The sequence below is a fragment of the Engraulis encrasicolus genome, chromosome 1, assembly GCF_034702125.1.
Source record: "Engraulis encrasicolus isolate BLACKSEA-1 chromosome 1, IST_EnEncr_1.0, whole genome shotgun sequence".
Classification (NCBI taxonomy): domain Eukaryota; kingdom Metazoa; phylum Chordata; class Actinopteri; order Clupeiformes; family Engraulidae; genus Engraulis; species Engraulis encrasicolus.
Window position 1 is genome coordinate 10,229,870 of NC_085857.1, and position 25,376 is coordinate 10,255,245.

The 25,376-nt window shown below is 44.1% G+C and overlaps 1 protein-coding gene across 1 annotated transcript; it reads left to right on the forward strand.

Annotated features, from left to right (window-relative positions):
- The first annotated feature begins 4,677 nt into the window (after positions 1-4,677).
- LOC134445805 (nectin-4-like) lies at positions 4,678-11,412 on the forward strand. Its single transcript, XM_063194902.1, has 3 exons — positions 4,678-4,739; positions 6,673-6,867; positions 11,210-11,412. The coding sequence occupies exons 1-3, from the start codon at positions 4,685-4,687 to the stop codon at positions 11,410-11,412; spliced, it is 453 nt and encodes a 150-aa protein (XP_063050972.1). The 5' UTR covers positions 4,678-4,684.
- The last annotated feature ends 13,964 nt before the right edge of the window (positions 11,413-25,376 follow it).

Below are 25,376 nucleotides of genomic sequence, written 5' to 3' on the forward strand. Positions count from 1 at the left end.
GGTCTCTCAATTTTTTCTGCAGCTGTATGAAAAGCCATATGTGGAGGGCTTAGCGAGCTCCACCACAAACGCCCACCCAGACCCTCTTTATGTTTGGAAGCCAGTTCAACTGATTATTACATTACATACTACATTGCATTTGTCAGACGCTTTATAACCAAAGCGACTTACAAAAGAGGAAAGGCAGTGTCCAGCAATGACCCCTGTTTATGAATGATGAATATTCAGATTGCTTTACAAAAGAGACATGGCCGTACTACCATTGAGGAGACAGAGGTCACGTCCTCTGTATTTTTTTTCCAGAAATGTAAAATGTATCTATGATGAAATCAATCTATGATCAACAATGATCAATACAGTCTGTCTACACCACCTCTATTTACCCTCAAGACAGTGATGAATAGAAAACAAACTTAGGAGTTTGACTGAAGAGTACAGTATGCAGTAGAGCACGCAGTATTTGACCACAGTATTTGAAAATATCACGTTACGGCCCTGAAAACAGAAATACGTATGAATCACGACATGAAAAAGGAAGTGGGTGATGTAGATATTTCTCAGAAAGTGTCATCGCGTGCTGTGAGGATGTCTCAAGGCTCTGCGGACGTAAACGTTGGATTTTCACTTCTGGTTTAAGTCCATTGCATCAGTCGCTGTCACTGGCCGGGTGATTTTTGCCCTCAGGGTTGCCAGATGTGACCAGATGATTTCCAGCCCCAAAAATGTTCGAAACCCGTCTGGACTCTGGAGGCATGAACTCCTGCCCAATTTGAACTAAATTCTATTGATGTCTATGGCTATAACGCTATTTACGCTGATGCCGAAGACTCTGAAGACGGCTTAGGCCGAAATGTCTGTCTGTCATGCTAAAACGGCAAGAATTACACCCGAGGGTGCGGCTTTTTTACTAAACATGAACTTTGCTGTTTGCTCGCACCCTAAGACCTTGTAAGAAACAGTTGGGAGTTGAGCGCACTTTCTAAAAAAAGACTACACATCTACAGAAAAACCTGCCCACTACCCTTTTTACCTGCAGATAGGCCTCTCTAACAGCCCAGTGGGGCCAAATCTGGCAACAGTGTTGTAGGGAATTTTTTTTTTTTTTTTTATGTTTAATCCGGTGTCATAGCCGTGAATTTACCATTTGAATCACATGAAGCCATCGCTTCACTTTAAAGAAAAGTAGTGCACACATGCAGGCGGTGAGTATTGGCTTTTTCCGGTATAGTTTTTACCCCTATTGACATTGTTTGTGTTATGAGTGAATGTGTCATGCATGTTCCCATACTGCACGCTGTGTGTGTGTGTGCGTGCGTGTTGGTGATCTTGTCAATATCTTATTGGCCTAACTCTGTGTGTTTAGCTTAACTGCACATTGCAGACTGGTCAAAAACAATTTCAAACGTCTGTGCTGACCCTGTGGTGAAGAATCTTTTTTTTTTAAAGTCCTGGTACCGGATGGTGATCCGGATCACCAGCAAAATGTAATCACATGTTCCTTTCGTCATTTTCAACAACTCCACAAAGTTTCATCCAAATCCTTTCACATGTGTTAATATGTTCGCAGAGTTATCCTGCTGACAATCAGACAAACAGACAGACAATCCAACTCGACCGAAAACATAACCTCCTTGGCAACACTGTGTTTATTGCAAGTTAACATTACACTGGACTGGTAATAATTGCCGAGGTAAAAAGAGTTCAGATGCAAAACCCCCTAAGTGCCATTTAAGAAAATAATCCTAATTCATTTTTATTTAATACAAAGCTATCAAAATTGCATATTTGTTTATTTTATTTATGTAATATAACTATTTATATGTATTATCAAGTACATGAATGTAAACCAAACCCACAACGGGGTTCTCTAAAAATATAGAAGTGCAGGTCTTCAGAAATGGAGTTAGGGGGTTTTGCATCTGAACTCTTCAATTGCTGTCAGTGTGGCAGTGTGGTTGAGACTGACTGAGACAGGAAGTATTATTTTTAGATCTGCGCTGAACGAAGATATACAGTAGCCTATATCTGCAGGAGTCAAGTCAAGTCAAGTCAAGTAGGTTTATTGTCAATTTCTTTACATGCACTGGTCATACAAAGAATTTGAAATTACATTTCTTGCTTTCCCATACAGACATAGACTAATCTAGGTAAGGACATAGACAGTATAGACATAGACAGTACTTATACATGGACTTAAGACAGTATGGACATAGACAGTGCTCATACAGACATTTAAGTGGTGTTGATAAAGTAGTTAGTATGACTCCAGCAAGGTGAGTAGCCTCCTTTGTTAAAGCTTTGAGAAAGAAAGTGTGACCTGTTGCAAACCGTAAGCATCAACCGTGTTCAGAACGGGCAGGGAACTGCAACAATGGACTTCAGAACAGTGTTGTCATGTTTAGTTGTATTGTAATACAACACCTTTTACAGACTGTCGGTTGTTATAGAAAATAGTCTAATATACCCCAATGGCCTCTGTCAAATTCATCAAAACTTTGAGAAAGAAAGGGCAACCTGAGCATCTTACAATACTATTTCCTCGGGATTAATACATTTCACTCCACTATTGACTGTGGTCAAAAAAGGTGGGGAACGGCAATGAACTGTAATGAACATTGTTTTCTTGTGTTGTGTTGTGATGTGTCTTTTATACACATAAGGTCTTCTATACACAGGTTCTCGGTTGTGATAGATAGTAGAATGGTAATCAAATTCAATTTCTTTTCTAGGTGATAGTGGGCAGTTATTAATTGACCGAAGGGTCACATTGGGTATAGAATATTGACTGAAGGGCCAGATGTTGCAAGCGACTTGCCTGTGTCAATAATAAGAAATAATGGCAAAACAAAAAAAAGAACAGCTCTAAACAGGAAGTCAACACCACACAATCTATATATAGTGTTTCTTTGCAGAGGTGTCAAAAGTCCAGTCCAGAAATAAAAACCCGGCCACAGTTTACTTCCAGCATGGTGACTTCACTGAGTAACACGTGGCCTGATGTATGAAATGGCACACTTGTAAACAGGACCCGGAGAATGACCTAATAACGGTCAAAAATGCAGTGTGTGAACGATGAACAGTTGCCGGGTCTCAGATGCTGCACTTATGGCAGTGCACTGACAGTCAGTGCACAGTGCTCACAGTGCACTGGGGGTCTTTAGTGTTGTGAAAAACTCGGCACACTATGCACTTTGCCCTGACTGGAAGTGACGGTTGAGCTAGCATTAGCTCCCCAAAATATCGGTTACATGGCGCTATTCCGACATGCCGCTATTCCGACATTGATGTCTATTGTCGGAATACCAGCACGTTAACCCTAACCCTAACCCTAACCCCACAGCATGGCAGATGTCGGAATAGCGGTATGTCGGAATAGCGGTTGCCCCCCAAAATACATTGCATGTTTACATTGCACAGTGTGCCGTGCTTGTATTTACATTTTCTTCATCCCAACTGGCAGCTATTTTGTGTACAATACTTGGCTTGGCATGAAAAGGTTGGTGTCTCAGCAACATTACTTAAAGAAATACAGGAGACTGTTGACCAAACTCTTCTACTGAACTGAACGTCACGTTTCTTCCGTTTTATTGTCAAAAGGTTTAGTGCGTGAAGTGCCCATCGTTCAAGCACTGCATTTTCCGCCATTGTTAGGGCATCATTGTTAGGGCAGCGCTTTTAAGTGCACTGAACTAACAAAATTTTACTTTGAAAGCGCCCTATGCACTGAAATATAGTGCCCGAAGTGCACAAGTGCGCCATCTGAGACACGCCAAGAGACACTGAGCTCACTAAACAGCTGCCATGTTGTTTCTGTAACGGAAGAAATGTGACATTCGTTTCAGTTGAAGAGTCGGCTAATGAGACGGCTAACCTCTTCATGTCAAGCCAGGCTATTGAAGGTGTATGCAAAATAGTTACCATTTCATGTGAGGCAAATGTAAATACAAGCTCGAGAAGCTGTGCTATGAAACCAGTAGCCAACCAATATTATGACGAGCTAATACATTATTACATTACATTTACATTATATTACATTTACATTACATCTGGCAGACACTTTATAACCAAAGCGACTCAAAATTGAGGACATAATCATAGTCAACATCACTGGCAGATACAAAGTGCATGGGAAATATACAGAACAACAAGTGCAGATGCAAAGAAGGGATTTTTAATGACTATTATGGGGGGGGGGGATTGAGTTTGGTGCAGCTTTTTCAAAAAAATTACATTACTACATTATAATTAGCAGACATTTTTATCCAAAACAACATACANAGAGGAAATACATTAATGAAACACACATATTATAATGCTACAAGTCATTCATGAGGCAATTTCTTTCACTAACTGTTTTTAAAAAATTACTATGCTATACTATGCTATGCTATACTATGCTAGTCTGTCACGTAGAGTAAGAGCACATCGATGTGCTCCAAATTTTCCAACAAAATATGTACTTAGTGTGTGCACTAGGCACCAGTGCAGTGACACAAGTGCTCGATTTAGGACGCAGAAATTGTTTACCTGTGCTCAATAGCTGATTCAGGGCTGGTTGAATGAAATTTGTGGCAGGGTTGTTTACTTTCTGAACTTGGAATTGACACCACTGATTATTTGTGGGTTTTTTTGTTTTGTTTCCATTGGACATTTTTATTGTTTCCTAATCCAGATTGAAGCAACCATGGATAGTAACTTGGGATTCCTTATTCTAACAGCATCACTGTGTCTATGTCGAGGTATGTATATATATATGTATGTTGTACAGTATGTACAGTTTGTGTATAGGCCAATAGGGGCAGTCGTGGCTCAGTGGTTAGAGCACTGGGCTGGCAACCCAAGGGTTCCCGGTTCAGTGCCCAACCAGACCACGGCTGAAGTGCCCTTGAGCAAGGCACCTAACCCCCACACTGCTCCCCGGGCGCCACTCAGCAGGCAGCCCACTACTACGGACTAGTGTGTGTACTTCAATGTGATTCACTAGTCCAAATGGGATAAATGCAGAGAAAGAATTTCCCCTACCTAGGGGACCCAAATTGGCTCCAATTGGCTTTTTAATATGTGAGCACTCCATATGTGTATATGCATTTTTGTGCATAAGTGAGTGTCCGGCTTGGAGTCAGCTATTGTTGGCCTATGTCAGGGATGTCAAACTCAGGCCCGGTGGCCAAATTTGGCCCGTCAAGCCATTTCATTCGGCCCGCGAGATCATTTCAAATGTCTATTACATTTGGCCCACATACACCATCAATATATAGCATAACATGACTTGAACATGACATTTGCTGTCTCACATGATGTGCAGACACATTTGAACCAACAAATATGATGGGAAAGAGTGTATGTGGAATTCAACTATGAGTATGAAGTGCATGCACTCACAATTTTAGTACATTTTAAAAAATAATTGTTGAGTTCAGTCTGCGACTTCGTTAAAGATTTTGACTTTGGTCTTCTGTCAATTTGAGTTGGACACCCCTGGCCTATGTGCTTGGTCTTTATATCTGAGGGTGCTGAGTTTACAAACCCCAACTCCGGTGAAGTTGGGACGTTTGGTAAACAGTGAATAAAATCACTGAGTACATATGTCCCCCAAAACAATATTTTTTCTCGGTTTTAACACTTAATATGTTGTCTTTTCACTATTCTCCATCTAATGAATAGATTGAATGTTTTGAAAGTGATAGTATTTTGATTTTATTCACTGTTTACCAAACGTCCCAACTTCACCGGAGTTGGGGTTTGTAGATTCCACACTTATCAGTATAAAAGAAATGCATTTGCCAAGTCTTTCAACTATGCCAGTAGTGTCCGTAGTAGCAAAGCCCCTAATCCCACATATCCCCCTCTTTTCTCTCTGTCTGCTTTCTCTGCTGTAGTTTGCTGTGTGAGTCTGTAAGGCCGAGTCCTATTTTTAATTTCTGCCCCCAGTCCTACGCCTTCCCCTTGGCCCTCGTCCCTTCAAACGGAGCAGTAAGAAGTCGGGCTTGAAACGCAAACCCTATGAGTTGAGACAGCCCCTCAACAGTCATGGAACCAATGATATTGCTAGCAATTATTCGTACAACAATATTAAAAAGGACAGCGGTGTTGCCTCACAATTCCTTTATGACTTCCATGTATTAGGTTGACATAAAAAGCACATTTTTTTTCCACGTGCGTTTCATGGAAAGGGTAAGGCTAAGGGCTGACAGCGTGAAGTGAAAGGCAAATTGGGAAACTCCAACTCCCATTGTCATTGTGACACAGCACGACTGTACACAAGTGAACACTGCACACAGCAAAATTGCATTTATGCCTCAGGCAGCCCTCAATGGCAACCAAAGAGAGCAGTGCGGTGGGATGATACCATGCTCAGGGTACCTCAGTCATGGAGGAGGATGGGAGAGAGCACTGGTTAATTACTCCCCCCACCAACCTGGCGGGTCGGGAGTCAAACCGGCAACCTTTGGGATACAAGTCTGACGCCCTAACCGCTTACCCATGACTGCCCTGGGTGCAATGGGATTCAGCCTAAGTCTCTTAACTAACTCTGCTTTAGTTTGTTGTGTGAGTCTAAAGTGTCTTCTCTCTCTCTGCTGTAGTTTGTTGTGTGAGTCTACATTGTCTTATCTCTCTCTTCTGTAGTTTGTTGTGTGAGTCTAAAGTGTTTTGTCTCTCTCTCTGCTTTAGTTTGTTGTGTGTTTGCCGACTTCGTGGAGCCTCCGGAGTCGTACACCCTCACCTCGGTTGCCGAGCGGGAGACGCGGTTGCCGTGCCGATATGAGGTGCCGCAGGGCTCCAGCGTGGTGCAGGTCAACTGGAATAAGGAGCAGCCGGATGGATCCCTAGAACTCATCATCACTGCACACCACACGGAGGGGACAGGTGAACACACACATGCGCACACACACACACACACACACACACACACACACACACACACACACACACACACACACACACACACACACACACACACACACACACACATCATCATCACCGCACACCACACACACACACACACACACACAGATCAGAGCATGGCAACCCGACCGAAGCCCGACGGGCCGGGTCGGAACCCGACGGGCCGGGCCGGACTCGGACAAAAAAAATTGAATATCTGTCGGACTCGGGTCGGGCTCGGGCTTGAACCAAACAGACATTGTGAAAATTGTAAGCAATCAGAGGAAACATTTCAGTTCATGCAAACGGCAGTTTTGTGATTAAAAAATAAGTAATTGAATATGCATAAATGAAAATGTTGGTAGGCTACTCGTGCGAGTGATTATTATTGGCTGTATGCACGCGCCAGTTACCAGTGGCAACATGGACGCTCACTCCCAGTCAGCCGAGCAGGAATGCCGAGTCAACTTGCTTTCTTAATAAGCGCCAAATACAGTTGTCAGTGAACGCGTGGTCTTTTGTTGTAGGCCTAGTGCCCGGTGCTGTCTTAAATGTTGAACATAAAATGACGAAGTTTGTCACTGCATTGCTCGCCAAGGATTACATTTCCAGCAAGGGGTAGCAAGGAGCATAATATGGATTAAAGAAGACGCACACGCTACGTGGAGTTGCCTAAGGTAGGGGCGAAGAGGTTTCCTGTTACTACTTTGTCCGCTGTGACATTTCATGTCCTTCACGTAGGTTCTTAATTCTTGTCACTTTTACTGTAGCCTACAGTTGTAACTATGCGCGTGCAACCTTTCCTGATTTTATATTGACCGCATGGACATCAGGGGAAATGACATTCTCTTGGAGGGCCGAACAGGCTACTGTTCTTCGGGGTGAACTTATAGCCCATCCTTCTTAACGACAAGGAGTGGCATCTTCACCGGCTCGCGGGGATTTATTTGCACTAACAGTAACGTAACAAATGCGTCCATAGCCGCGCTGACTGCATCCAAACCGTATTCGTTAGTTTTCGCCTTTCTTATCCTCTCACGCCCCTCCCATGCATTTCATCACAGCACCCAACATCTCTGGTCTAACCGAAAGAAACATAAGGTGCGCTGTCACATGTATGCGTGTGTTTATACTTACTATGCGTGCGTAAATTATAGCAAATTGCCTCATCCTAGTTGCCTATCCTGGCTATTTATCACGTGCTATTTTGAGTATGAAGGAGGCCACATAGAAAATATTGCTTGCGCACAGGTTCTGTTGTTATTACAGTGGTCTCGGGCTTCGGACGGGTTCGGACACAAACATTTTAATTAGTCTCGGGCTCGGGTCGGGGTTGATCACTTTTCTGTCGGCTGAGGGCCGGGCTCGGACAGAAAAAACCGGCCCGAGCCACGCTCTAGTATGAACGGCTCTCTGAAGCTTATTAACGCTGCTCACATTGCTTAGACAGAAGGAACAGATCAACATTGTCAAGTACGAGACGGAGGAACCAGATGCGTTCGAACCCAGAAGGGTATTTATTGGATTAGGGAAAGGGGAGTGGGAAAGGAGAGGAGTTCCAAGTTCTGGGCTTCTGGGGGTTACCAGGGTTTCGGGTCTGTCGGGGGGTCACCAGGGTCTTGGGGCTCCAGGGGTCCCAGGGGCTGTGTGTGTGTGCCTCCCCAGGAAACTGAGCAGCGAGCACGGGAGCTGGGGAGTCCGGGAGTCCTGGGGAAAACACACACACAACAGCAGGTGAAAACAGGGCAGCGGCACAGTTCAGGGCAAATCCAAGTCAAAAGTGTAAAGCAGAAGGCAGGTCAAAATTACCGGGGGCAGAGGAGAGATCAGAGTCGAAGTCAAAGGCGGGTCGGGTTTCCGGGGTTGGAGAACAGAACAGAATTCAGGCGGGTCCGGGTACAGGAGTCAGAGGTAGCAGGAGCAGACTGGTAACATGAGTGTGAACTTGCAGACGATCTGACAAGGAATGACTGAAACACAGGGCTTTATATGCAGAGTATGGTTACTGGCAAATGCAGTGCAGCTGGAGAGGTAACGAGGCTGAGTGAGAGAGAGCAGAGTGGAGACAGGTGAGGGTGATTAGGCAGAGCAGTGAGCAGAGTGGAGCAGAGTAGGGACAGGTGGAGGTAATCAGAGAGAGTGGAGAGCAAGGTGACAGATGATTGGAACCAATTGAGTGTAGTTACCAGGCAGGCAGAGGGAATCCATGACAAACATGCCTGCAAACGCACATACGTACATGCGTACTCACTGACATACATACACACATGCAATATGTTTAGCGCTCTGGTTACACACATTAAGATTGCTGACAGTTAAATGAGATTGCTGGCAAGATTGCTGTAAAAAAAATCTCAAATACATCAGAACAGAATTGCTATGCTAACATTACTGAGTCTTGAATAAAACATGGTTATTACAGACAGACATAGAGACATATAGACATGAGTGATTCTCTAATTCACCTACACTTTTAAGTCAGTGGATTTTATTTGGCAATTTCACTAACTAATAACTGCATCCAAAGATGTTTTGGACATTAGAAAACATTTATCTTTCATATAATACAGAAAGTGTAGACATAGCATTATTTCCCTCAGCAAGAATGAATATTTAATACTGGTTTTGGGCGTTTTCATGCCGTCCTGTTTTCCAAATGTCAGATTCAGTCTTCATATTAGCATGTAAAGAAACTTGTTTTGCCCAAGACGATTGCAAATGTTGATTCACAGTAATCATCACAATATGACAAAACTGTCAGAAAGACCACTGTCCTTTCCATTATACATGAAATTTGCCATTTTGTGTGTGTCCAGGAAAACTGTGTTAACCGTGTCACGGTCTGAAACCTCCTCCATAAATCAGTAATGGTTTGGTCTTAGGCCATACGAATAACATCACGTGATGTCATAACCTCTTTGGCAGGATACGGGAAGACTTTTTGGTAAATTTTGTGCTCCATCCTTCCATAATTTAATCCATTCTTTTTCATGTTCTCATAGCGGGAAAATTGCCTGTCAACTGTGTTATCAACATATTCATAAGAATCTGAATTAGAAATCACATGTAGAAAAACACAGATAAAGCATACAGATACATGAATTGATTAAGGTGTTGTGGTGGAACTTCTGAGGTCCTCAGTTAGCACAACACCATAAAAATGGCTGAAATGTCAACAGTGTTACCGTCAATGGTGTTACAATTAAGTATGACAGTCAGGGTTGCCAGATGAGGCTGATGATTTCCAGCCCAAAAAATGATCAAAATCCGCCCTAAAAACCCGCCCAATTCTATTGATTTATATGGCAGTGGGAAGGTTTTTCTGATAGATGCCATTTTTACCCGCACACGGCCATCCTAAGCAGCCCAATTGGGCGGGAACCAGCCCAATCTGGCAACACTGATGACAGTTGAGGAGGAGTATGTTTTTGCCAATTTATATCCATATTGACAGATAAACAAACAAAATAATTTGTGTTCTAGGGAGATGGGTTTGTCTGCTCTGTTTTTTCTCCTAAAAAAGTGCCGACTTGTTCCCCCGCACTGTTGACCGTAACACAGTTGAGTAACACGGTTGACTGTTTTGAAAGTGTTTTTGCGCTATTGATCCCTTATGTGTTGGAAAAATCCTATGAACATACACTAGGGATTATCTCTGGAGAAGGAAGTCTTGTGTAAGGAGGGTGACTATATTCAAATCAGACGTTACAGGGATTTATGATGAAAAATGTGTCAGTCTGTATCACAGTGACTCATAAAATCCTACTTATGAAGCTCAACAATCACATTTTCTATATCAGTTGCACAGATTAATGACAACATTACTGCTAAGGGACATAAGCACTTTCAAACATATATTTTTTCAACTCTGTAGTATTTTTATATATGTTTGAAATGACATAGTATTTGTCCATAACACTGTTGACAAAATAATTAAGCAAATGTTCGCTTTCATTAGAGTATTTATCAAATGATTTAAGATTAAGCTTGGCAATTTGTTTGTTTGGAAACTTAAATATATACACTATGTAAACATCTAGGTCATTTAGTTGAAAAAAAATACTGATAATTGACATTTTGCTTTTGCCAAAAGCGTAGGGGAATCGTAGAATCACTCACATGGTCATTTGGTAACAAGTTTAAAAAAAAAGAGGCTGTGCATGAAAATTTGCAGTTCTTCTTCTGACGTCTAAATTTACTCGTGGCTGTTGTGTGTGCGTGTGTGCGTGTGTGTGTGTGTGTGTGTGTGTGTGTGTGTGTGTGTGTGTGTGTGTGTGTGTGTGTGTGTGCGTGTGTGTGTATACGTGTATGTTTTGAATGGCAGTGGTGGGTCACTTGGCCACGCGAGTGCGTTTCGCCTCTAAAGACCCCCTGCGGGACTCCTCCCTGCTCATCCTGGACACGGAGACCTCGGACGAAGGACGCTACACCTGCCAGGTCATCACCTACCCCTCTGGCACCGTGCAGAGGACTCTCAGCCTCATTGTTACTCCTCCCAAGGCACAACGAGACGCAGGTTTTCTTTAACGGGTTTTATTCTTTGGGTCATCTTCTTAAACCTCCCAAAAACCGTGAAAACTAAAACATACACAGTACACAGTGTTAGAAATGGCGTCAGCTAAAGTGCTCACACATACCAGACCGTTACAGTATGAATAAAGAAAATTACAATCAAAACAAACCTCGTTGGCTGGGTTCCTTAAATGAGAGAAGGTTAAGTCCTTGGTGACTTTGGTCCTTGTCCTTATCAGTCCTGAAGTTCAATGTTAATGTTTTTATTAGTGGTGGGCCGTTATCGGCGTTAACGTGCTGCGATAATGTGAGACTCTTATCGCGCGACAAAGAAAATATCGCACGTTAATCTATTCTCAAATATATAGGTGTGGAGTTTGGGTATGCACGTCACTAGCGTTTAATTGACAGACGCGTTCAGACTGCGCTCCAGTCGTTTCTCCTCTCCACCTGTTGCTTCAGCAGACCTACTAAATATGAAGTGTTTGCATGCTGAAAACATTAATCCCTCTGCCGTGGTAGGTGTTGTTTGAGTGCTTTTTCATAAGTGGTAGACTAAAGAGACGTTATTGTTTGAGGTGAAGCATAGAGAGACATTATTGTGTGTGAGTAGGCCACCAGCCCGACATAGCCTACATTTCCTCACGCATTGCATGGAACACATTGCCTAAACAACTTCCAGAAATCTTGCCTGTGCCATATTTGCCAAACATTCCGTGTGTGATGTGCATTTTGAAGATTGTCAAACTGAAACTGTCAATATCTACTCTCACTGAATGTTTGTGTTGCAATCGCGCACATTTGCGACTCAGTGAGATATGCTCATGTCAAACGGTAATAATTCTCGCGGTTGTCGCGCTTGATTTATTTTTTTGCAAACTGAATTCATTTCGAGTTGTAACTGCTCTGGCGTTCTAACTCTGAAAACTGTCAGGCTTAGACCAAACCGCCGTGTGCCAGTGCTGCAGGTTCTAGATAGCCAGTAGCCTGGCTCTGCTGAGGGCTGCTCTGCTTACTGCGCGCAGATGTCCTCCCTCTCTTAAAGGAGCCGCTGCTCTTTTTACAGTCAGTGGCAGATTCTCTCTCTCTCTCTGCCCATTAGAAATGCTGAATTGTTGAGGTAATTTTGTTAGCCTAAATGTTTGATAGATTTATCTGTATTTGCCTCTACAACTTATGGCGCTGTTCATTTTGAAATTTCAGTATTTTATAACTGTAAATACTTCCTAACATATTGGACACACTTTACACATATTGCAGTGATTTTTTTCATCACCAAGTATCAACATAACCATTTTTTGAAGATGAGATGCATTTTGGAACAAAAAGATGAGCTCTGGTCTAATGCGCCATCTGTCTTAAGAAACCCCAAGGTTTTNTTGGCATTGTTTCGCTAGCGTGCCTATTCTGAATGAGCCATTTTGTTATAGATTAATATAGATTCAGTTTATAATTACAGTGAGATTAATCTAGATTAAGAAAAATAATCTATGCCCATCCCTAGTCTTTATTGAAACTTTAACTGAGCGCTGATCTTCCGTGGCCGATTCTTTGGTGTGCTAATGTTCTTCTGACGTTTATCTGGGAACGTTAGGGGTGTTACGTCACACGAACGCACATTGAGGTTATCAAAATAAAAGTTCGCTCTCAAAACACAGGTAAGTATACAAATAAACAAATAAAAATCATTATAAAAATATATCAAAACACTTTGCATGAAAACACTTTTAAATTAATGCTTGCAACCGTTACACTCATCGTCTGGAGTAGGCCCAATTTCCTCTTCTCCTCTTTCTTACACTGTTCCTCCTAATGAAGGGAAACTGTCACAGAATAGACAGGCTTACTAGCTGCGTAAAGGTTGAGCGAAATGTCCAGTAGGCCTGCAGGTAATGCATATACCAATACCAATGGACGATCCTCCCTCAAAATAATAAAGCCAGATCTTCCAGTATAAATTACAGAAAACAAAGTATATTTATTATATATTTTATAGCTATTTTGCGATAAAAACATATTGTTATATCCGTTCAGGCTAGTTCGACTGTGCTGTCAGCATTGTGTTATGCCTGTATTATGTTGTGTTCTATTGCTGGGGTCTTGTCCGGGGTTCGGGGAGTTTGAGCTAGATAAACACGATCAGTTAACTTCCCATGCCGTGTGTCGTGTGCTTTATTTATTACACTCTTACAAACCTAACATTGGCTCACATAAATCTCCCACCACCGGCATCGTTCCTCGCACTGGCGGCTGAGCCACCTATTCCTTGAACCCACAGGATACAGTCCTTTGAGACTTTTCTACTAGCAGTGGGACTGACCGATGCGCCTGCACGTAAGAAAACGCTGCTGCAGCATTGCTTGGGACTGAAGGTCAGCGTGTGCTGGGAGCACTCGAGTCAGGTACCGTCAGTAATTACAAGAAAGCACTTGAACTTCTTGATGCCCACTATGCAGCTCCGCAGGGTGCCCTTTTGCATTGATTTCTGTTTCGTCAAAGGCATCAGTTGTCTAGTGAGACTGTGCATCAGTATGAAGCAAACTTGCGTACATTGGCCAGTGCATGCCAGTTCAGTGCACTGCAGGATGAGATGATTAGCGGCCAGCTCATAGAGCGTACGAACAATGCAAAAGTGCGCGAGACTCTCCTGTTGGAAGATGATAAGTTAACACTCGAAAAAGCGATGACTATTGCTTTCCAAATAGAGAGTGCAGCCACATACACATCTGCCTTGTCTAATCCACAAGCAACCGCAGCGTATCCCACACCGTCACCCACGCTCACTCCATTACCCGAGCCTAGCCAGAGCGAGATGGAAGCAGCCGACCAAATGCTCCGACGTCAGACTCGCTCGCGGCCACGCCCACAGCCTCCCTCACCACAGCCTCCTCCAACACAGCCTCCTCCACAATCGTGTAATAATTGTGGGTCGTCCTCCCACCAGTCCAGGGCTCAACACTGTCCCGCTCGAGGACAAATCTGCCGAAACTGTGGCAAACGCAATCACTTTGCTGCTGTATGCCGCTCTGCCCCAGCTGAATCACACCATGCCACTGTCATTCACAATGTCAATTCACAAGTAACCTCATTTAAAACATGCTCAGTGCAGCTGAATGACGTGTGCATCCCACTCCTCGTGGACACTGGTGCAAGTGTATCTCTCATGAATATGCACACATACAATTCCTTCTTCAGTGCACTGCCCCTGTCAACTACCTCCCTGTCGGCTTATGGGGATGCAAAAATAGACCTGGTGGGGTCTATTAAACTGACCGTGGGGTACGGCAGTAAGGTCATGCCCAGTTTTCCCTTTCAAGTTTCCCGTCGGGGGGGGAGCCAACCTGATGGGTTTGGACCTCTTCTCAGCTCTGGGATTCTCCCTGGTGGACACAAAGGGAGCTGCAATTCTGGCTGTCACCACACCATGGCAACAGAAGTGGCCGTCACTGTTCGAGGGCCTGGGCTGCCTTACAGCGTTCGCGCACCAGCCTCTGCTGAACCCTGCCGTCAAACCAGTCATCCAACCCCTGCGCCGTGTCCCGCTGGCTCTCCGTGATGAGCTCTCCACTGAGCTCAAACAGCTGCTGGACGCCAATATCATTGAAGCTGTGGATGCATCGCCCTGGGTCTCAAATCTGGCGATAGCAAGGAAGAAGTCTGGGGGTCTGCGCGTTTGCGTCGACATGCGCACAGTGAACAAGGATAGGTTTCCCCTTCCTACAGCTCACCGCTCAATTCCATGGCTCATCTGTGTTCTCCAAACTTGACCTCAACCAAAGCTACCTGCAGGTGCCCCTCCACCCCAGCAGCAGGAACCTGACAACCTATGTGATTCACGTTGGGGTGTTCCGTTACACCCGCATGCCTTTTGGGATGAGCTCCGCCCCCAGCTGTTTCCAAAAAGTCATGGCATCGATCTTAGCTGGCATACCTGGCGTGGCCATTTACCTTGATGATGTTGTGGTTCATGGGGCCACCCCTGAGTGCCATGACAACCGCCTCCACAGAGTCTTTGCAGCCCTTAGCAAACACACACTTACACTCAACACTGACAAGTGCGTCTTCTCTGCACCAGCCATTGAGTATGTGGGTTATCGCGTGTCAGGGAACGGCATCCACCCACTGCAATCAAACGTGGAGGCTATTCTGGCCGTCCCAGAGCCCACCTCAGCCACCCAGCTTGCCTCCTTTTTGGGGATGACGGGCTATTACCTGAAGTTCCTCCCACGCTACTCTACTACCACTGCGCCACTGCGACAGCTGCTGCATAAGGGGGAGCCGTGGGCGTGGTCATCGGAGTGTTCTGAGGCTGTGCACTCACTCAAAACTCAGCTCACAACAGCCCCGGTGCTAGCCCACTTCAACATTGACAGCCCTACCTTGGTCACCTGCGATGCGTCGGCCACAGCCATCGGTGCAGTGCTGTCACAGATGCAGGGAGGTGTTGAGAAACCAATCGTCTTCGCCTCATGGACACTCAGTCCTACTGAGCAGCGGTACTCCATGGGTGAGTGTGAGGCATTAGCCTGCATCTGGGCCTGCGAGAGGTGGCACCTGTGTCTCTACGGCCGCGCTTTCACCCTTAGAACAGACCACCAGGCTCTAACCGCTTTACTCTCAACATCTGGGACAGGCCACAGACCACTACGGCTACACCGCTGGGCCGACCGCCTCCACCAGTATAACTTTGACCTCAAGTTCACCCCTGGTCGAGATAATGTTGTGGCTGACCTGCTGTCGCGCTCTGTCACACCGCACCCTATCACATACACACACACTGACACCGACCGTGCTGAACAGGACATTGTCCAGATGCTACATACGCCACTACAGACCACGGTATCACTACAATAGCTGAAAGAGGCATCCGAGAGCGATCCTGTCCTCTCCCAGCTCCGTGACTACATTCAGAATGGCTGGCCTCACAGGGTGCCGGAGGAGCTGTCGGTCTTCTCCAGGGTAAAGCAGGAGCTGTCCTGCTGGAATGGGACTTGTGTAGCACGTGGCCTCAGCACAGTCATCCCTAGTGCCCTGCAGGCACGTGTTCTAGTCATGGCTCATGAGGGCCACCTGGGCATTGTGAAGTTGAAGCAGCGCTGCAGAGGCCTGGTCTGGTGGCCTGGGATAAACGAGGAAATTGAGGCCCTATGTAAAGACTGCACTGCCTGCATCCTGAGTGGCAAGACAGGTCACTAGCCACCCCCACCCCTGCGACCACTGGCCTGGCCAACTCAGCCCTGGGACCACCTACAGCTGGACATTTGCGGGGAAATACAGGGTGTCCCTCACCACCAACGGTTCCTGGTCGTTGCGTATGACCTTCACTCAAAATGGCCCGAGCTCATGACCACCGGCTCAGTGACCTCTAAAGTCATTATTGATTTCCTCGACTCTCTCTTTGCCCGCTGGGGTCTCCCAAACACCATCACAACCGACAATGGCCCACAGCTGACCTCGGCTGAATTCACCACATACCTCAAGGCCAAAGGTATCCGCCACATCCGTACAGCGTACTACCACCCTCAAGCTAATGGGGGGGTTGAACGCTTCCACCAGTCACTGAAAAACAGCCTTAGGGCACACCTGGTCCAGGGCTGGGCCTTTCCAGAGGCTCTACGTCAAACACTACTCCACTACAGGGCCACCCAACACTCTACAACAGGGGTCTCCCCAGCATCCCTCATGCTTGGCCGCGAGCTTCGGCTTCCCCTGAACAGACTGAGCCCTGAAATGCCCCAGAGGCCACCACCCACGGTCAGGGCCTCGGTTGCCCGTCAGCAGAGGCGTATGAAGCAGGCGTTCGACCACTCAGCACGCGCCAGAACCCCTGACATCAAACCCATGGAGTGGGTCAGGGTCCGCAGGCCCCACAGAGGCAACAAACTCGCCTCATACTGGTCAGCCCCTCTCCAAGTCAGCTAGGCTCAGCCACCTTCCGGCTCAGCGACGGCAGCCGGTGGCATGCAAGCCGCCTCCGCAAAGTGGCAGCTCCGATTCTCACACCGCCTATGACACCACATACCACTTCTCTAGGTGGGCTGGATACTTCTGCACCGGAACTGGTACCTCAGAAAGCCCCTGAGCGAACCACGGGTACACCTACCAACCTGCCACCGATAACTGGTACCACCAGCTCACCTACCAACCTGCCCCTGACAGTGAGTACCAGTGCATCTGAGACCACCCAGTCACAGCTTTTTGCCTCCCCTAGGCCCGTTCGCACTAGATCCCGTCCTGCATATTTGGAGGACTTTGACTCTACATTTCATGCCTGAAATTCAGTAGGAGGGGGGGGGAATGTTATATCCGTTCAGGCTAGTTCGACTGTGCTGTCAGCATTGTATTATGCCTGTATTATGTTGTGTTCTATTGCTGGTTGACAGACGACAAGCATGGACTCGGTCGTCATGACAACGATATACAAATCACAAATGTGAGAAGAATGCGGCAGCAGACAGTGGAAAGTGTGGAGTAACTTAATTGGCGAATGTTTTATGAACCTTTAATAAATACGAAGGAAATATAAACTGTTTTCATGTTGTGAATCGTGCAATATCACTCCCTGGATTTAGATTGAAAACCGATGGAAAGGTCAGTGTGGTTATATCAGTCACGTCACTCGATCACTACACAATGCAAGCGAAGCACGGATGCAAATCGCGTTCATGATTCAATTGGTCGGACCATCACCAACATTTTTAAAAGGTGGTCTTGTTTCAGCATGTCCTACTTGCACAAATAATGGTCTCAATGCTTGTCTTTGCGTTTCTCCTTCATGCGTTTCCCCCAAAAAGAGGGTTATTTACAAATGGGAATAAGAATGCTTGTGAATGTACTGACTAGACTGGCGTTCTTTTCTCGCTCCTCAAGACGAGAAACATGACAGCACGAAGCTTTAACCTCTTCATAAAACGTCTCTGGCTAAACTTCCAACATGTAGCCTACATCATGTTAGGTAGTATAATTTGGGTGGAATTAGGAATACTAGGCACGGATTTACAAAGTAATCAACGACATATTTTTAGATGCGTCCCAGTATCTCTATAAGAGGGTCTGTCCGTCCGTCCGTCCGTCCGTCCGTCCGTCTGAAACGCATTCCTTGTCTGAAACGCATTCCTTCAATTGTTCCTTCCTGTGTCCACAAGGCGGAGGCAGAGAGGCATTTTGGCCTGGAGCGAATGCGTGTCAAAACGTATACGATATGTTACCAAATCGGCAAGGCTAAGCTGATGGCATTGTGAGACAACTGAGGGGTGCATTCAATTTTCGGCATTGTTTTGCGTTTGGACAGTGGTAGGCAACTTCGTTCCTTCTCCACAGCACACCAACACCACTTAATGTTCACGGTCTTGTGATAGGCCTACACTTCGGCTGATAGTGTTGCGTTGTGCTCAGCTATTTTGGTTCATCAGAATGGAAATTAACGATTTAGAAGTCGGCAGGCAGTATTTCACACAGATGTTATAAAGGGGCGTTTGCATTGCATAACGCTCCACGACATGGAACCGTAATAAGTTGACAGGCGACCAGCAGCGCTACAGCTCTTCCTCTAAACGTGAGTTTGCAAACATTCTGCCACTACGTTTCAGTGAGTAGTCAGTGTTCTCGAACTACAAGTAGACAGATGGGCCATTTGCATTTCACATACGCTGTGTTACTGATGTTCTCGGACATATTGCAAGGGAGATTCGTTTTCTGCTGGCGGGCGCGTGGACCCCACAGGTGCTTTCCCTTGCGCTCAGAGAGAGAGCACGGGACAGAACGCGTCCTTTGATTCGTCATTGGTTTGCAGTCGTATGAATTTGGTAAACTCTGCCACTGAAGCTCACTGCTTTGTGCCTTGACGGTGAAAAGCTGGCATTGAATTCACCCAAAGGGTGAACCCATAAGTGCATGATTCACCCAAACGGTTTTATTTATTTATTAGGCTATTTGGCGATTGTTAAGAGGTACCGTGTTGGCGGTCAAGTGAGAGGCAGAGGCGTAGGCAGGAACTGGGTTCAACGTTGATTTTTTGTTTATTTTTCCCAAACCACTTTCAGCACCAATGTGCACTATTATTTACAGTGAGGATAAAATCCAAAAATAAATTGACACGTGGGTCAAAAAGATGAAGAAAAGAAATAAAAATAAATGCTAAGGACTCTACATCCAGAAATAAATCAATAAATCAAAGTCAAAATAATATTTGCTATAAGCAGCAGAAAATAACAACAGGCCAAGGGAATGTGCAATAACAGTCACAAACCAATACTCAGACACTGAGTTTAGCAGAGCCTACCATAACAGGTGTGTGCTCCTTGCTGGCCTAACCTGAACTGAAAACCCGTAGGTTCTTAAAGAGCGTGAAAGCTCGTGCCCATCGGTGGAGCATACCACCTTTACACTAAGATGGGGGTTAAACACAATAGTAACAAAAATAAACCAAATACAGCAAAATAATGCGAACCAAAACAAATATCCCAACACAGGAATTCAAAATAAACATACTGAAGACAAAGGAAATCATAAACAATGCTGAAATTAAAAATAATAGCAAACAGAGCAAACCAATGTGTATGCGAACGCGCCTACAGCCCAGCATCAGTGTTTATCTGTTTGTCAGAGCGAGTGGAGACTCTTTTGGCTGGAGAGATGCTGCTACTCAGGTAAGACATGCTAACTAGCTCAAAATGGTACAATAACAACATGACAGTTTAACTGAAGTGAAATACTGAACAGAAATGATAACAGGGGTGAAGTTTGTCATGTTTGTGTATGCGTGTGGTGTTTGTCAGCATGTAGAATGTTTGGATGGAATGTTTGCGTGTTTGGGTGTTCGTAACTGAAATGTATGCAAGTGGAGCGTTCGGTAACTGGCAACAATGTGTGCACCCATGTTAACAGTAAACAGAACAGCAACGGTAGTGAAATGGTGAATGCTTACGGCAGAAAAGTTCTTTGAAAGTCCGGTTTGATGAGAGTAATCCGTGTGGGTAGTTTGAATGAGGAAATGGCGCCTCACAAGTTCAAGGCAAACGCCATTCGAGGCGCCGTGATGACGTGGTGGCCAGCCACGGCATCACAGCGATGTTTAGTTTCTTTCCCACATGCACATGATGCTGAAATGGCGTGATAGCCTACTAAAGGTTGATAAATAACCTACTAATAATATCTGGTAATTTGTAATGTAGCCACTTGATCTATGTGAAATTAGACGCTTCTTTTCCAAATCCAAGCATGATGGCCTTATTATAGCCTAAACTGCAATGTCACTGTCATTTCGCTGCCTGCCACATTATTTGGAGTTTCCATGGGCAATAGGCTATGACCAATAAACAAAAAGCACATCCTCAGAGGGGGGGGATGGGCGTTGACGGGTTAGGAGGAGGCCAGCGGGGCGTTTGGGGGAAAAAAGGTTGGAACTGGCATAGAGGGACGCATCTGTTGTCCGCCTGTCGGCCTTGTTTAATTGAAATAGCCAATAATCAGACACACGCCGTTCCATAGACAACGCTCGCCTGCTCCTCCTTCCACAGCTGTCGCTCTCGACCCAGGTACCGTCAAAAGCAAAACGGATAGACGTCCACAACGTCGTAGGTCATGTACCATGTTATGGATCATAAATAAGATTTTAAAAATAAGATAATGGAAGGGGTTTATATAGTAGGGTTGGAAAGGGGGGCCACACGCACCCCCCAGCTTTTTTTACGCCACCTGGTTTTTTGTATCTTTAGAGTGTCTACTTCCAGAATCTGCCAGGTGCCAAGCTGAAATAATGTCCCATGGCCTTCATTTTTAACCATTTAATGCACCTGACAGGAACCCAACAGATTGAAACAATGACAGAGAATAGGTCATAACTTTTGAAATAAACTACATACAGACACAAATTAACACATTTTCCCATACAATATTGACCTGAGGAATGAATTTAAGTTGTTTTTGACTTTTGACAACATTTAAACAGCATATTTACTCATAAACAGCAATAAAATGACCCAAAATATGTAAGCTTAGACACTCAATTATCTTTTCATTCTTTTGAGTTTTGTTGTCTCTTCCTTTATCATTTGCAGTGTAAATGTGAGTATTAAATATCGTTAAGCTGAAATTATGACCCCCAGTCTCCATTTTTGACCCTTTAATGCAGTGTTTCCCAACCTTTTATGTCCTGCGTACCCCCTGAGCCGTTTTATCATATGATGAGTACCAAGGCCCTCACTCATGCTTTGTTCCTCAATATACATGTGCTATTATTACATTTTTCTGCGTACCCCCTGAGGTGTGCCCGCGAACCCCTAGTGGTACACCGTACATGTACCCCTGGTTGGGAAACACTGCTTTAATGTGCCTGACTGAAACCCGACAGACTGAAACAATGATACAGAATGGGTCATAACTTTGGATGTAAACATCATACAGAGATATTAACACATTTCCCCATACAATGTTGACCCAATGAATGATATTAAGTTCTTGTCTTTGACATTTCACAACATTTGAACAGCATTTTTGGTCATAATCGGCAATAAAATGGCCTAAAATATGTAGACTCTCAAGTATCTTTTCATTCTTTTGAGTTTTATTGTCTTTTTGTCCACCACCTGCTATTCCTTTATCATTTGCAGTGTAAATGTGACTATTATATCGGGGTTTAGGCTGAAATAATGACCCACAGTCTCCATTTTTAACCTTTTAATGCGCCTGACTGGAAACCGGCAGATTGAAACAATGATACAGAATGGGTCATAACTTTGGATGTAAACATCATACAGAGATATTAACACATTTCCCCATACAATGTTGACCCAATGAATGATATTAAGTTCTTGTCTTTGACATTTGACAACATTTGAACTGCATTTTCAAAATGCCATGGGACATTATTTCAGCTTGGCACCTGGCAGATTCTGGAGGTAGACACTCTAAAGATACAAAAAAATCAGGTGGCGTAAAAAAAGCCGGGGGGTGCGCGTGGACCCCCTTTTCCAACCCTACTAATAATGTTTAAAAATCTGTAAGAATATGTTGGAAGGAGTTGAGTTTAAAACCCTTAGGCCTAGGCAATACAAGTCACGCAATGGAGGCATTCCTAGTGTCTTCAGAATTGTCAATTTGTGTCTATGGAAGTATGGTTAAAAAAAAACCACAACTGACAGGGTGAAATACCATGCTGCCTTTGGTCAAAAGTTAGATATGGGCGACTATAGATAGATAAACTTTCTATAAGCTTAATATTTTCCTTCACTCTCTTACTTTCCCTTCAAACACTTTGGGCAATTATGTATGATAATATATTATACGACGTTTGTTGCAATTATTTTATAGATGTCACAAATCAGCTTTCCAGACAACACAATGCCATATCAGTTAAGTTAGTAGGCCTACAACCTAATACTAAACATCTGCCATTATTAACCCCATTTACCCACATCTATTCGACTGACCATCTCCTTGTCCTCCCTAATTTTTATGACCAAAAGACGCCACTGACATATACGATACACATTATTAGCAAGAAAGATCAGATATATTGCACACAACGGTGTGCATAGAGAAATCGAGGTTGATCAAGCCAATGGCACAGCTCTACAGCACATTCGAGCGTTAAAGGGACACTGTGCTGGAAATGGTCAAAAAAGGTACTGCAACTATACTGCTTAATTAATAATTTTCATACGAAAAAAAATTGTGAGAGCATGAGTTAATTTCACAGACTTATATGAGAGCAACCTGCTAGATTGGTGCATATGCATAGAAAGTCGAGGCAGGTGGATTGGACATTTTCTGGTCCAACGATGTGTCTTCTTATTGTGTTTGTCTTATGTCAGTGTCTGCTCAACCTGGACTTCCTGGACCTATTGGACCTGAGGGACCTATGGGACCGGCTGGGTTGCCTGGGTTTCCTGGAAAGGATGGAGCTAGGGGAGCTACTGGGCGTCCTGGTGATCCAGGAAGATGCACCTGCCCTGAAGAAGGCAAGGCGCATGGTTTTAGGGTGCAGTTGTGCTGTTCCCATTGAACCACATGCATGCTTGTGCTGTAGCCTCTTACTGCAAATGGGGTCGCCGGCGGGTCTATTCACTATTTGCTGAAAATACTCAACTACATTATAACAACATTGCTATGATATTACAGAGGGCCTTAAGTAACAGATTAAGACATAGCCATTACAATTTTGGTGGTTGGTTATAGGGTCATTCCATGTCAATTCACACAATTCCCTAGAATTTCCCCATTTGACCCTCTCTGATTTGCCTGATACCTCAGGTACCGTATGGTCATTTTGTCCCAAAGCTGTTTTTGAGTCCCTCCTTTTCTGTCATTTAAAGTCTGAGTGCCTTAAAACTTTTGGAATACACCGTACAGTTCCCAAATATGATGGAAAACCAATTATAACTCCCAAAGCATAGACGATTTCCAAGTTCTGGAACCTCAAAATGGCAAGACCTCTTCATCCGCTTTTCACAAATTGGCTTAATATAGCCACAAATAATCAAGATATGATATTTGTAACATTAGACTAGAGGTGACCCCGACCCCCTTTTCACGGCAATGGCAGCCATTTTTTGTAGGTAGACATGAGAAATGGAAATGAATGGAGAGGAGGCTCACCTCTGTCAAAAAAATGTCTAACTAATGTGAAAATGTCGACCTGTTCCCTGAAATTCATAGGTATAGAACGCATACAACAAAAACCAAGAGGGGGCAATATAATTAAGCAACTTTTGCAGAGAGAGGCCTACTGGATACACGAACTGAACACAGTAGAACCCCATGGTTTAAATGAATTACAGGACCTCAGTGTATTCTTGTAACATGCATGCACTGCTGAATTGCACACTGTAAATGTCCCTTTTTTTTTAATGGATGGGCCTATGCCACATCAAGATTGTCACTTGAACTATTTTTGACTAATGAACCTGCTTCAGGAGTTGGATATGTCATGTAAAAATGAATATGTCGGACTGGATGAGAGACCTACTACAATATGGACATTAATATTTTTTGGAGAAAGGATTTTGATTATACTGTGATTTTTTGCACATTGGGATTAGCACTTTTGCACTTTGATATCATGTGTTTTTATTTACTAATGGCCCGAACCTGCATCTGAGGAGCGATATGCATTGTATGAACTCTATGTGGATATGATTATAGATACACATATCAGGGATGTGAGCATATTTATCTGGTAAAATGCATGAGAATTGTATAGTAATTTAAATGGTAGGATGTGATAATATACATACCTAAACCAGTATTGGGTGTTGTCTAGCACTTAAATGGGTGGAGTGGTTGAATATGGGTGAGGTCATGTGACCAGGTAATCACCCTTATCACCTTTGGGTGACATGCGTAATGTCAGAGTGAACCTGATGAAGCAGTAGCGAAACGCGTTGTTCACCAAATAAACTACAAGCAAAGATACCAGTGTGCGGTGATTCATCTTTCATTTACTTGGATTACTCTTACTGCACATCACCAGCACCTGGACAAGTGGTTGTGCACAGGGACGTGACTTTGAATGTGAAAATGTCCATCAACACACTATACAAGGACAATAGTTGAAGTGTGTTGATGAATATCTACAAGTTGATTTTCAAATGTATTTTATCAACTAAGTAGATATTTAGCCTGACATTTAAAACCTGGTCTTTGATTAATGTGTGACTTCATATTCACACAGTTTTTTTTGACAGAACTTGAGGTATATAGCCTTAAAACGATAGTCCACCATTTCTCTATTACAAACCCCAACTCCGATGAAGTTGGGACGTTTGGTAAACAGTGAATAAAATTAAAATGCTATCATTTTCAAAACTTTCAATCTATTCATTAGATGGAGAATAATGAAAAGACTACATATTAAGTGTTAAAACCGAGAAAAAAGATTGTTTTGGGGGACATATGTTCTCATTTCTATTTTGATAAATCCAACACGTCTCAAAAGAGTTGGGACGGGGACAATAAATGGCAGCAAATGTCAAGGAAGA